Raw genomic sequence first — 14,960 nt, forward strand, 5'->3', positions numbered from 1 at the left:
ACAAGGACTCTTTATAAACAAAAAGGGAGAATAGGGGAGACCTTCAGGTCCCCTAAAGATAAACTTTCTCTTTGCCTCTTTAATTTAAATTTTTTAACTCTGGATAATGAGGGTCGCTCTGCCGCTGAGAGATATGGCAATCATAAACAACATGATAGAGTGACGGTAAAATGGAAGGATGTTCTTACAGGACAATGGAATGGCCCGGACCCGGTACTTTACTGGGGCTGCGGCTCGGTTTGTGTGTTTCCTCAGGACAAAACATCGCCTATCTGGGTTCCTGAGCGACTAACTCGACCAGTGCCAATGCTACCAACAAGTAACTCAGATCAACAAAATGAAGATGCTGAACATACTCCTGATGACCATGATGCTCGTAGCCTTTCCCCCCTTGAACTAACTTACAACCTCTTTTCAGTCTATTAGGAGGAACAGTTCAATTATGTACCTTTCCACCTACCCCAGTTTGTGTGTTTCCCCCTTTTATGTTTCTGAACTAACGAAACAACCACTTCTCTCAATTGTATTTCAGATTTATGCTATCTCTCTCAATGTTGGAATGCTTCTAGGTTCCTGAGGGCAGTCTTAATGCGTATTCCTACCTTCCTACCAGTCCCAGTCTCTGTTACAGATACAGAACTGCCAGTGCTATTATCAAGAAACAGAAGAGATTTTGGCATCACAGCAGCTGTGATCACTGCCATTGCAGCCTCTGCAGCAGCAGCATTGACACAACCATACAGACAGCAACAACAATCACTTGGCCGAAAATACAGCTGCAGCCTTACAGACTAAAGAGACCCTAAACCAACATCTAACAGCAGGCATACTCCTTGTAAATCAAAGAGTGGACTTACTACAAGAACAAGTGGATATCTTGCAAGAACTTTTGGGACTGGGATGTGTTTATCCTTTAAGAGCAGTGTGTGTCATCCCTATTGCTTATAATAACCTTAGCTCTGTGGCTATGTTATCTAAAAATCTCTCTGTCTACCTTACTGGTAATTGGTCATCTATGTTTGATACTCAGAGTCAATGCTACCAGGGTTCAAGTTGCATCGGTATCCGAGATGTTCTTTTTGTTAACAGTGGGCTGGAACTGTAGCTGTTCTGATTATTATCTGCTTAGGGGATAGCCTATGTTATACGCAACCAAATCAGAGCTTGCCAAGATGCCCGATGTCATCAACGGGCTATAGCACAGACTTTGATAGCCATTGAGACAGGCACATCCCCCCAAGTATGGCTAAGCATGCTGGACCAGTAGTCAAAGACGGGTAAGATCCGTGGAAATGCATACCAACCTAAGACAGGGTTCTGACGCCTGGAGGTCAGAATTCCAATGACGGGTAAGGATGTAATTTGCCATGGACAACCTAAGACAGGCATGGTCCCAAGTCATCTTTTCTTTATTTAAAGAATAAGGGGGAGATGTCAGGGGTGGGCTCTGAGGGCCCCAGAACCGCACCGTGGCCTGATCTCTAAGATGGCGCCTGGCAGCTTGCCAGACGTAGCTGCACTCGTAAACAAGTTTTAGGAAGTAACTCTGATTGGCTGTTGTACGTGAGGCAATCCTGGTATCTGCCTGGAGACTGTTCCTTGATAGGCTGACTTTCCTGGTAGTCTACTCTCTGATAGGCTGATGTTCTCAATATAAGTCTGAGACTTGTGGAATAAAGGGCTTTTTGGTTCCTGTGCCTAAGAAGAGCGTACGTGTTGTGATTGTCCCCGCGGGCGGTGGGCGATCATATAAGTCCAAGTATATGCACTCTTAGCAGTATAAAATATTATTCCTAAATCCTTTTGAAAAGAAGTACACTATTTTAGTACTCAATGATTTATAATACAAGAACATAGAAACTGTAAAATGCCTTCACTTGTTTCTGCTTTAGTTATTCCAGTATGATATGAACAGTTTAATAAAATTCTGTCTAATATGAATATGCAGAAGGCTTAAGGATCTAATTAGATACCAAGAACTCAATTCATTAACATCTAGAAATGATTGTAACTGTATAAACTTTCAATAGTTTCAAAATCATGCACACATGATTCTATATTTTTATGATTGTTTTGATAGAAAAGAACAGATATTAATAATATCTAAACATTTCTTGTCAACATTTTTGTCAGTGCATCTGCAACTTGCTTGTTTCTCAGGCTGTAGATAATGGGATTTAACATGGAAATTACAAGGGTGTAAAATAAAAAGAAGATTCTATCCTGATTATTTGCTTGTGAGGATTCAGGATTCACATACATGAAGAGAAAGGGGCCACAGTATAAAGACATAGAAAAGAGATAGGCTGGAGAAGGCTTTTCATTCCTCTTTTTAAAAATTACAGTGAGATTAAGTTTTTAAGAGACAAGTATAGTTACAATGCTAGCAAACTCTATTGAACCAGAGCAAATAAAAATTAATAGGTAATAAATACCAGTGCCAGTACAGAAAATCTTTAGTAATGCTACAATTTCATTGAAAAGATTATGTATTTTGATGGAATTACAGAAGATTAATCTGAATAAAAATCATTCTGGAAATAAGTCACAAAGAAAACCACCTACAAATGATAAAATTACACAGTCTATTGGTCATAATCACAGGATACTGTAAAGGGTGACATGTAAACACAGTGGTCATAAGTCATTGCTGCAAGGAGGAAATGTCCTGTGGTTATAACAACTGCAATGGAAAAATAATTTATCAGGTATTTAGAAAGAGAGATCATTTTGCTCTTGTCTAACAATTTGACCATCATCTTGGGGATCACACCTGATGATATCCAAGCATCCACAAAGGCCAAATTGCCAAGGAAAAAGTACATGGGATTGTGTAGTTGAGGATCCTTCCAGATGAGGAAAAAGCAGACCTAGGTTCCTCCAAATTGTGATAAGGTATGTTACCAAGAACACAAAGAACAGGGGGAGTTTCCTCTGTGGTTGGAGTGTAAGTTCTGTGAGAACAAACTATCAGCAAAATTGCATTTGGTTTTTCCATGTCCTCACTGGACATCCCCTAGAATGAAGGGCAGTGAATGTAGAAATGGCATACCTTAAATATTTATGCAGGGAAAATAGTAGAGTTGAAACAGAATTGTACGCTGAAATTGTACTCTTCATATTTTTATTATAGTATGATTTACAGAAACAGTTTGGAGAGAGTTGAAGAAAGAACATTCAGAAAAAAAATTACTACTATGGCATTTAGATTTAATATCTGAATGGTGGTATGCAAATACCTATACAATGATAGTTTGTTGTTTGTTGTTTTAACTTGAACACTATTGGCAAGAAATGGCAAAAAGAAGGTCATATTTTATGGAACCTTCATTAATCAATGAACTGACTTAGAGTTTTGCTAGTGAAAAAGAAATAGAGAAAAAAAGGTATATATAAAAGCTCTGTGAATACACCACATAAACATGAAATTAAAAAATTATATGCAGAGGTAACTCTTAGCTTAACCATAATTCAGTTGATATTGACTCTCCCCTTAAAATTGTGTAATGAGTTCTTTACTCATTACCTATTTTTGATGAATAAAGTTCTTCATTACTAGTTCCAATATGGATAAAATTTTCAACTGTGTAAATTGTGATATACCCTTGGGGCTTTAATTTGCATGTACCAGATGACTAATGCAATTCAGCGTGTCTTTATGTCCTCCTTTGACATGCATATATGTCTTCAGTAAGTTGTCTCTTAGAATTTTGGCTATTTTTAATTGGCGTTTTAAATTTATTTTTATATATTCTGGGAGATTTTCATGGATCCTACACATAAACAAATATTTCATCAGATAAATAATATGAAAATAGTTGGGACACTGTTGCTTTTTCCTTCCAGGAGATATCACACTACACCATTATATGAATGCTTGTATGCTGATTGACCCAGTGAGTAAGAAGTAATGGGAAACACTTCATAGACAATATTCCTAGCTGTATTATATGTAGCCTATACTATATTATATCCTTCTTAGGTCATTTTGAGAGCGACAATACCATTTTCATGGCAGTGGTAATGTTTGAAGTAAATCTTGGAAAATAATAACATTTCAATTGCAAATGAATTAAAGGGTATTGCAGTAGCACTGAATCTTTATGGAGTCAAAACATATACCTAAGCAAAAACAATAGACCTGAGAGTAAGATGTGGTCATAAAGTTTTTAATAATACATTTTAGTTATAATACAGGTTCCATTAGAACTTCAGAGAGGGAAGTTCCAAAAGCATATTAAGGTTTTTTTTTTTTTTTGAAAAGACCTCCCATAATTCAGGGTGAGCAAACACTAGTGGAAGAGTATTATACCATCTGTAGATATAAGTGGACACTTACTCACATTCATGTATATTTACAGTAATATATTCAGATCCAAATACATATGCCACATATGTATAAAATCTGGTAGAATGATGATTTAATAAAAGTTATTGAAGAACATGATTTTATCAGAGTTCTGAAAAGGAAGAACCATCTGGCAACAATGTTTGGGAAGTACAATAGCATAATCAGGGTGGAGGGAAAGTATGTAGAATTTTGAAAAACACATAGGTGAGTAAGTTTTAGAGTGAGATCCTGATTGCTATTGTTGAGAATGTAAATGAAATTTCAGTTTTGAGAGAAAAGGCAGAGTGGGGATAAAGATAGCACACTTGTTATATTTAAAAAGTGTGGTATGTGAGGAAAGCTAGCCTTTTAGGACTTTTCAGGCACAAACTGTCTAAGTTTGCTCATTTTCCCATCTTTCCTAGACAATCACTGAAAACAACAATGTCCTCTCTTAACATTATTTGACGTTTAATAATATTCATTTAAAGCTTTGGCAATATTAATTTAAACAAATATGGTTTATACGTTCTAATAACTTTTGAGATATTGCTGATTTCCTTTTCTTACTTGATTATTTTTTCCTAAAGATTGGGACCATTTTCTTCCTATTCTGCAACTTTTCTTGTTCACATCCACACCAAACTTTCAATCTCATTTATTAGTTTTTTGAATTATTGAAACTTTTCACTTTGTCTGGTATTCATGACAAATAAAGCTGTTAAAGTTCTTTGAAAGCATCATAAACAAACATAGGCAACTTACCTCTTCTCCTTACTCATTGAAACAGACTGAGCTAAGAGCATTCTCCTGGAGTTTCACTTACCTTCATTGTCAAAATTTTTAATGATTACATTTGAATTTTATTTGTTTGCCTACAAAATATGTTAGCTGACTTTCTACAAAAAGTAAAATTCACCAATTCTCAATGAGCTGGAAATAAGGCAATTTATAGGGCTAGTAGATTTTTTTGCAATTTTCATCTGCTCATCTGTTTAGTAACATGACCTGTCAACACAATACAGTAAACCTGATATGAATTTCCAGCCTATGCACACTTTCAGGTGTATTATATATCCCCCTCAAGAAATTTTGAAATGAATTGCACTATTTTTAGCAACTAGTACATCAATAAAGTTACAATAAGAAGAACAGTAATCTAGGAAAATGTTTTCATTTGTTTTCTGCATTAATTGTTTAATATGGCATGAATACTACATTAAGATTCTTTGAATGTTTTCAAATTAAAGATACTAACATTTCAAGAATTTTATTAGGTAGAGCAACCGAAGTCATGAAAATGCTGAAAGAATTGATGTAATAGAGTAAAATAAAGGCAGGAGAATTGTAATTGCAGAAATCTGGAACACTTTCCAAAATAAAGACCTGTCTTACTGGAAATATTCTATGACAGTTTTATACTATATGGAGAAAAGATAATAGTATGAGATCTAAACATTTCTCTTTAATATTTTTGTTAGTGAATCTATGACTTGCTTATTTCTGAGGCTATAGATAATTGGATTTAATACAGGAATTATGACTGTGTAAAACAAAGAGTCCATCATGTCTTGCTCATCTGCTTGTGGAGATGCAGGACGCACATACATAAAGAGAAGAGTACCATAGTACAAAGACACAGATAAGAGATGAGCTCCACAGGTAGAAAAGGCTTTCTTTACACTTTTGACAGACTTCTTTTTTAAGATTGTAAAGAGAACAAATGTATAGGAGACAAGAACAACCATAATGGTGAATACTTGAATTGAACCAGAGAAAATAAAAAGCATTAGAATATTAATGGAGGCATCAGTACATGAAATTTTAAACAATGGTATAATGTCACAATAAAAGTGATATATTATATTGGAATTACAGAAGGTTAATCTGAATAAAAAACTTTCATGAAGTAAGGCATGAAGAAAGCCACCTACAAATGACAAAGTTAATAGCCAAATGCATAATCTATTGGTCATTATCGCTGGATAAAGTAATGGTTTGCATATGGCTACATAGCGATCATAAGCCATTGCTGCCAAGAGAAAACATTCTGTGGTTGCACTGATTCCAAAGGAAAAAAATTGTATCATGCATTCAGAAAGAGAGATCTTGCTTTTGAATAACAAATCGGTCAGCATTCTGGGTGTCACTGTGGATGACAACCAAGCATCAACAAAGGCTAAACTCCCAAGGAAAAAGTACATGGGGATATGAAGGTGATGGTCCTTCCATATGAGACTGATCAGACCAAGGTTGCCCACCATGGTGATGAGGTATATCACCAGGAATACCAGGAACAGGAAGATCTTCCACTCTTGATGATGAGGGAGTCCTGTGAGAACAAACTCTGTCAGCAATGTTGCATTTTTCTTTTCCATGTCTTCCACGACTATGTTCTGAAATGGAGTGCAGTAAATGCAAAAAGAACATACTTGAAATACTTTAAAGTGAAGACTATATGGAAAGGATTTGAAATGAAACTACTGACTTATTAAAACATCCTTATATGTGTCTATTTTTGTATAATTGATGGAAACAATTTGGAGAGAATTGAAGGAAAGGGAAAATGCGATTATCTCATTTCATTGAATATTCTGAAATAAACAGATTTGGGAAAAAGGGAAAGACATTCTAACTGTGTATTAAAACTATGCAGCAACTCCTGAGTTTGCTAGAAAAATCCAGAATCTGACACAGGATGCAGGGATGACCAAAAAATCTTTGTAAACCTAGGACTATAAAATTACTTGAAGTTGGTGTAAAATCCTTTAACTTTTGTTATCTGACAATAGTTTTGAAAATTTTTAAGACACACAATGGCATGTAAATTGCCTTTAATTGTTCTGACATGTTATTAATAGAAGTAAAATTCCATTGCTAAAAGACAAGTCATTAGAGTAGATGAAGATGTAGTTATGATTGTGCTGTGTTTTTAAGATTGATTACACAAATGGTGTGAATTTACAACATGTACAACCATAGAAACGAAATGATGTAGCCCATTTGTGTACAATGAATCAAAATGCAGTCTGTAAAAAATAAAAAAAAAACAAAAGACTGTGCCAAATGAAAGAGTAATAGGAGAGAAACTTGAGAAAGTTATATTGAAGAGGTTATAAAGGGTGTGTGTGTGTGTGTGTGTGTGTGTGTGTGTGTGTGATTTATTAGATGGACCAGATATGCAACCCTTTTCCACAAATAAATATTGATTATGAATAGAGACTCCATCCCTCTATGGCTAGAGACTCACAGATTCATATTCCTGGCCCTACCAGTCCAAGAGTAGAGATAAAACAATCTATATTTTGCCACTCAAATGAGCCCACCATACATTTGGAATTTGGAGAGTGGAAAACCAAGGAACAGGGACCAAAGAGAATTTTGGAACTTCAGCAAAGTCATGAATATTTGGACTATACCAAATAAGTCCCACATTGAACAATGGCATTGAGAGTTTGAGTTATGATATTTGAAAGTATTATTCTGTAGCAGTAACAGGAGTCTCCACTGAGCTAGTCTTGGGAAATGATTTTAGCTATTGATTGACTGCATTATTTTATTCTGTTGCTTCCCAATTTTACACTTGATTTTTTCCAATCTTCCTAGCCTTTTTATGTTACACCAATATCCATTCAAATAACTCATTTTGTGTTGCACCTAAGAGTTCTGGTTCAAACAAAAAAGAGAGATCAGAAGAAAGATATTGAGCAGAGTAATGAGAGAACCTAGAGTAAAACTGGAAAGCTGAGTGATTTAACCAAATGAGGAGCGATGCTCCAGTGACTAAGTACAGTGTCAAAGGCCAAAGCAAATGCTTGGGAGGACAGTGAGAGAACAGAGATCGCTATCAGAATATGTGATTTGTGGTGGTTTAAAGAAAGCCCTTTCTATGTGGGTATTGATTAAGGTCAGAGAACAAAAACAAGAGAATGAGAGGAAGCAAGTGGCACTAAGATGAGAAGACCCAGTAACAAGGAGAAGAGCTGACATTTTTCTACAATTATAGAAAAGTTCAAGGTATTTTTCTGGTAAGAATTAAAAAAAAGTATAATTTTCAAAAATAATGAGAAGAGATGAAGGCATGAGAGAATAAAGGGAATAGAAAAAATGTGAGGAAAAGTTCAAATTTTAAAAGGAAAACAAATGAATAGAAATAGGAAAAGAATGAAGGGACACATGCGGGTGAGTATTGGAAAGTATAAGGAAAAGAGAGGAGAGGAAGTATCACAGAAAGTCTACAAAAGAATTAAGATCAAAGGCTCAGAGATTTGAGGGGAAGGATATTTTAACTCCGCAGGTCATCAATGGCTGTGGATTCTTCACTGTTATTTCAAAGTATAATTTCCTGTGAAATTTGTGCATGGAAGACAGCCTTGATTTAAATTTTTACATTTAAAATTTATGTGGTTCATAAATATATTAGTACCACCCAAAAGTTCTCTCCATATTTGAAAGTTGCTTTATCTTCATTAAAATAGTGATTAGAACCCACTTGCACTTGAATTTCATTTTGGGTGGTAGAAGAGAAGCAAACATCGTTTTCAAGCTTTACAGATTTGCTGACAGACATGGGGCTGCCTCACAGATATCACAATGGGAACTGAATCTGCCCAGTGGAACGACTCTCTCACCCTGAGAGGCTTAAGAGTTTATCAGAGTGGCCACTTTGCCTCTGACCTGGACATTTCAAAGGATCTACAAAATTTCTGGCTGCCTAATCTGTGCCATTCAAAATTGAGCTGGACTCAGTTTTGCTTAACTCCAAGGAGCACTGAAATACAGGTATTCTTTCCTGTTTTATGTAATAAAAGACCTTGACCCTTTATCTCCAGTGGAACATTGGGTGAGATTTTTAAAAACTGATCCTGAATCTCCTGATTTGGAAATCTACTGTGTCTAAATAAAACTGTTTCTACTTATATTTTAACCTAATTTTTCATTTTCTTGTTCAACAACTTTGCCGGAGAGTACTTTCATCTCTAACAAATTTCTCGGTTTTGGAAATGTCGAACCAAAAATTCAAGGTGAAATGGGCTGTATACATAATGAGCTCCATTAATTTAAGGAGTTAAATGTATTCTAACTAGGGATGGACTTCATTACAGGCAATTTCAAAGCATAAAATAATTGATAGTTCTCAAATTCTGTCTGTGAGTGAATACTTTTTAAAGCATAATGCTAGAGAGAGTAGTAGAGAGAAATTTTAAACTTATGTATTTATATTGCTGCAATATCTATGTGTGTGTATTCATATATATATATATACATATATATATATTTAATACTTTTTTTTAGGAAGTGATTGAAAGAAAAGAGAAACTAACATTTGGCTGACACCTTAAAAGTTTTTATCAGATGAAACTTCTCATCAGAATCATCAGAGGTGTATTTTGAAAACATTATGATTCAAACTTTAAATCTAGTTTTAAATTATTGTTGTGGTTCATCAAAATGTATTTTTTAAGTTATTATATTTAGGTTAATACCATCACAAAATATCACTAAATGGAACATATCAGTTTTCCAGAAGCTATTTAATTTATCTACACTTTAATCATGAAAAAATCCTACACAGTAAATTCACTAATAGTTTTCCATTGTCACTTATTTATTTTGTCATCTTCTAAACCAAATAATAAATTATTAAAAATTAATAAAACAACATTCTGAGCAAAGAATAATGAATATTATAGAAATCATTTTTCTCTTACCCTTCCCTTGAGTGGAACTATGATTTTTTTCAAGTTTTACATTTTATAAAGTAGAAAAAATACTATTATAGTACAAGAAAAACAAAGTTATAGGAAGTAAATCTGGTCACACCATTTCTTTTTGAATTCGTCATTTTCCAAGCTAAGGATTGTTGTGTATTTAAATTTGCCCTCTAAAATAGAGTCAACCAACTGCACAACGATGTGCTTTTTCCCAAAAGAGGAAGGAGTGGAGAATTAAATTTTCTGAGAGAATCAGAGTATTCCCCTTAGGACAAGTAAAGCAGTTCTACTGGGCATTGTATATTTGGACCCTCTACAAAGAAGTTCAAAGTGTTCCATTGGGTATTACAGAATTTGGAGTCAAAATAATTAAGTCACTATCAACAGTTCTAGATTTGATAATTGGTATTTTACTTTATGCCACCACTTTGTACCACAGGTGGCACTTTTGACATGTTGAGGTAAATTTTAATTCCTATAAAAATGTATTTTTCTGAGTGATTCGATTACATGGCTTCGTTTCAACTCATTAAAATGTGATTTTAGCTGGGAACAGGGGTACAGGCCTGTAATCCCAGCAGCTCTGGAGGCTGAGACAGGAGGATTGTGAGTTCAAAGCCAGTCTCACAAAATCAAGGCACTAAGCAACTCGGTGAGACCTGTCTCTGAATAAAATACAAGGTAAGACTGGGGAAGTGGCCTAGTGGTGAGTGCCCCTGAGTTATCCCCGGTACCAAAAAAACCCCAAACACAACATGATTTTATAAGGCTACAGATCTAGATTCTGTATAGGACCTGGCAAAAAATAAAATTTTCATCATAAAAGCTATAGCTCAATTTTTAGACCTACACTTGGATCCAACAGTTTAAGCGGAAAATCTAATGAGTAATTACACAGGTGGAGGTCAGAGAGAGGAGCAAAGGAAAAGAAAAAAGACAAAAAAACTCTATGGGAGCTGACATACAACTCTGCTTGTCAGACCTCAAAGGCTATGAACTTCTTGGAGATCTTGTTAAAATACAGATTTTGTGTTAGTGGTTTGGGATGGAGCTCAGGAATCTTTTTTTTCTAATAGAGTGATGCCTGTGTACACTTGGGACAGGAAGCAATTATTGCATATTGTTGTCAAATCTAACTTAGAGGAAACTGTCTGATTTTCACATGCTCAGATCTTCACTTTTGGTTTATTAGAATTTAATAAATATTCGTTCAAAAATAAAAGCAATTTATTGTGACATTTAGATATGATATCTGAATAGTGGAATATAATTACCTATACAATAATAGTTTGCTGGTTTGTTGTTTTAACTTAATCACTGCTGGCAAGAAAGGGTAAAAAATGACATTTTTTAAAAACTTAATTAGTCAATTAACTGACTTACAATTTTGCTAGTGAAAAAGAAATGTGTAGGGGAAAAAAGCATATATAAAAGCTCTTTGAATACTATGAACAAATGTGGAGTAAACAAAATGATGTACAGAGGTAACTGTTAGACTAAAAAAAATTTGGCTGAAATCAACTATCCCCTTAAAAATTATGTAATTAATACTTCATTCACTTTGTTGCCTATATTCAATGATTAAAGTTCTTTATTACTAGATCCAGTATAATCTTTTCAACTGTATTCATTTTAATATGTAAATTATAATATATCCTTGAGGCTTTAATTTACATGTACCAGATGACTAAGGATGTCCAGCACGTCTTTACATTATTATTCTTTTTTTTTTAATTTTTACTTTTTTTATTGTAAACAAATGGGATACATGTTGTTTCTCTGTTTGTACATGGTGTAAAGGCATATCATTTGTGCAATCAAAAATTTACATGGGGTAATGTTGTTTGATTCATTCTGTTATTTTTTCCCTTCCCCCACACCCCTCCCACCCCTCTTTTCCCTCTATACAGTCCTTCCTTCCTCCATTCTTGCCCCGCTCCCTAACCCTAACTCTAACATTAACACTAACCCCTCCCACGCACATTATGTGTTATCATCCACTTATTAGCGATATCATTCATCCTTTGGTTTTTTGAGATTGGCTTATCTCATTTAGCATGTTGTTCTCCAATTTCATCCATTTGCCTGCAAATGCCATAATTTTATCATTTTTTATGGCTGAGTAATATTCTATTGTATATATATATATATATACCACAGTTTCTTTATACATTCTCAATTGAAGGACACCTAGGTTGGTTTAACAATCTGGCTATTGTGAACGGAGCAGCTATGAACATTGATGTGGCTGTATCTCTGTAATATGCTGATTTTAAGTCCTATGGGTATAGGCCAAGGAGTGGGGTAGCTGGGTAAAATGGTGGTTCCATTCCAAGTTTTCTAAGGAGTCTCCACACTGCTTTCCAGAGTGGCTGCACTAATTTGCAGCCCCACCAGCAATGTATGAGTGTTCCTTTTTCACCACATCCTTGCCAACAACTATTGTTGCTTGTATTCTTGATAATCGCCATTCTAATTGGGGTGAGATGGAATCTTAGGGTGGTTTTGATTTGCATTTCTCTTATTACTAGAGATGTTGAACATTTTTCTATATTTTTGTTGATTGCTTGTAGATCTTCTTCTGTGAAGTGTCTATTCATTTCCTTGACCCATTTATCGATTGGATTATTTGCATTCTTGGTGTAGAGTTTTTTGAGTTCTTTATAGATTCTGGAGATTAGGGCTCTATCTGAAGTATGATTGGCAAAGATTCTCTCCCACTCTGTAGGCTCTTTCTTCGCATTGTTGATAGTTTCCTTTGCTGAGAGAAAGCTTTTTAGTTTGAATCTATCCCAGTTATTGATTCTTGCTTTTATTTCTTGTGCTATGGGAGTCCTGTTGAGGAAGTCTGGTCCTAAGCCGACATGTTGAAGCTCTGGACCTACTTTTTCTTCTATAAGATGCAAGGTCTCTGGTCTGATTCTGAGGTCCTTAATCCATTTTGAGTTTAGTTTCATGCATGGTGAGAGATATGGGGTTAGTTTCATTCTGTTGCATATGGATTTCCAATTCTCCCAGCACCATTTGTTGAAGAGGCTACGTTTTCTCCATTGCATATTTTTGGTCCCTTTGTCAAGTATAAAAAATTGTATTTATTTGGGTTTGTGTCCATGTCCTCTATTTTGTACCATTGATCTACCTGTCTATTTTGGTACCAATACCATGCCATTTTTGTTACTATTGCTTTGTAGTATAGTTGAAGTTCTGGTATTGCGATACCTCCAGCTTCATTTTTCCTGCGAAGGATGGCTTTAGTTATTCTGGGTTTTTTATTCTTCCAGATGAATTTCATGATTGCTTGTTCTATTTTTGTAAGGTACGTCATTGGGATTTTAATTGGAATTGCATTGAATCTGTATAGCATTTTTGGTAGTATGGCCATTTTGACAATATTAATTCTTCCTCTCCAAAAGCATAGGAGATCTTTCCACCTTCTAAGGTTTTCTTGAATTTCTTTCTTTAGTGTTCTGTAGTTCTCATTGTAGAGATCTTTCACCTCTTTTATGAGATTGATTCCCAAGTATTTTATTTTTTTCGAGGCTATTGTGAATGGGGTAGTTTTCCTAACTTCTCTTTCTGAAGATTCATCACTTATGTATAAAAATGCCTTAGATTTATGAGCATTGATCTTATATCCCACTACTTTACTGAATTCACTTATGAGTTCTAAAAGTTTTCTGGTGGAATTTCCTGGTTCCTCTAAGTATATAATCATATCATCAGCAAATTGGGATAGTTTGAGTTCTTCTTTTCCTATTCGGATCCCTTTAATTTCTTTGGTCTGTCTAATGGCTCCGCTTAGAGTTTCAAGGACGATATTGAATAGGAGTGGTGAAAGAGGGCATCCCTGCCTTGTTCCAGATTTTAGGGGGAATGCTTTCAGGTTTTCACCATTTAGAATGATATTAGACATGGGCTTAGCGTAGATGGCCTTTACAATGTTAAGGAATGTTCCCACTATCCCTATTTTTTCTAGTGTTTTTTTAGCATGAAGGGATGCTGTATTTTATCAAATGCTTTTTCTACATCTATTGAAATAATCATGTGATTCTTGACTTTAAGTCTGTTGATATGGTGAATTACATTTATTGATTTCCTGATGTTGAAACAACCTTGCATCTCTGGGATGAAACCCACTTGATCATGGTGCACTATCTTTTTAATATGTTTTTGTATGTGATTTGCTAAAATTTTGTTGAGAATTTTTGCATCGATGTTCATTAAGGATATTGGACTAAAATTTTCTTTCCTTGATGTGTCTCTGTCTAGTTTAGGTATCAGGGTGATATTGGCTTCATAGAATAAGTTTGGGAGAGTTCCCTCCTCTTCTATTTCATGGAATACTTTAAAAAGTATTGGAATGAGCTCTTCTTTAAAGGTTTTGTAGAACTCGGCTGAGAACCCATCAGGTCCTGGACTTTTCTTTGTTGGTAGGCTTTTGATGACTTCTTCTATTTTATTATCTGAAATTGGTCTATTTAAATTGTGTATGTCCTCCTCGTATAGTTTAGGCAATTCATATGTCTCTAGAAACTTGTTGATGTCTTTGAAATTTTCTATTTCATTGGAGTATAGATTTTCAAAATAGCTTCTAATTATGTTTTGTATTTCAATCGTGTCTGTTGTGATATTTCCTTGTTCATTCTGAATTTTGTTGATTTGGCTTTTCTCTCATCTTCTCTTTGTTAGTGTGGCCAAGGGTTTATCAATTTTGTTTATTTTTTCGAACAACCAACTATTTATTTTGTCAATTTTTTGTATTGTTTCTTTTGTTTCAATTTCATTGATTTCAGCTCTGATTTTAACTATTTCCTGTCTTCTACTACTTTTGGTGTTGGTCTGTTCTTCTTTTTCTAGGGCCTTGAGCTGTAGTGTTAGGTCGTTTATTTGTTGAGTTTTACTGCTTATATTGTGTG

The 14,960-nt window shown here is 34.8% G+C and overlaps 1 protein-coding gene and 1 pseudogene across 1 annotated transcript; both read right to left on the reverse strand.

Moving 5' to 3' along the window:
* Positions 1 to 2,103: 2,103 nt before the first annotated feature.
* Positions 2,104 to 3,013, reverse strand: LOC124992549 (olfactory receptor 5H2-like; annotated as a pseudogene).
* A 2,768-nt stretch (positions 3,014 to 5,781) lies between these two features.
* Positions 5,782 to 6,717, reverse strand: LOC124993078 (olfactory receptor 5H8-like). The gene has a single exon (XM_047564641.1). The coding sequence runs from the start codon at positions 6,706 to 6,708 to the stop codon at positions 5,782 to 5,784; it is 927 nt and encodes a 308-aa protein (XP_047420597.1). The 5' UTR covers positions 6,709 to 6,717.
* Between the last annotated feature and the right edge of the window lie 8,243 nt (positions 6,718 to 14,960).

Source organism: Sciurus carolinensis, chromosome 9 (assembly GCF_902686445.1).
Source record: "Sciurus carolinensis chromosome 9, mSciCar1.2, whole genome shotgun sequence".
In the NCBI taxonomy this organism is placed as follows: domain Eukaryota; kingdom Metazoa; phylum Chordata; class Mammalia; order Rodentia; family Sciuridae; genus Sciurus; species Sciurus carolinensis.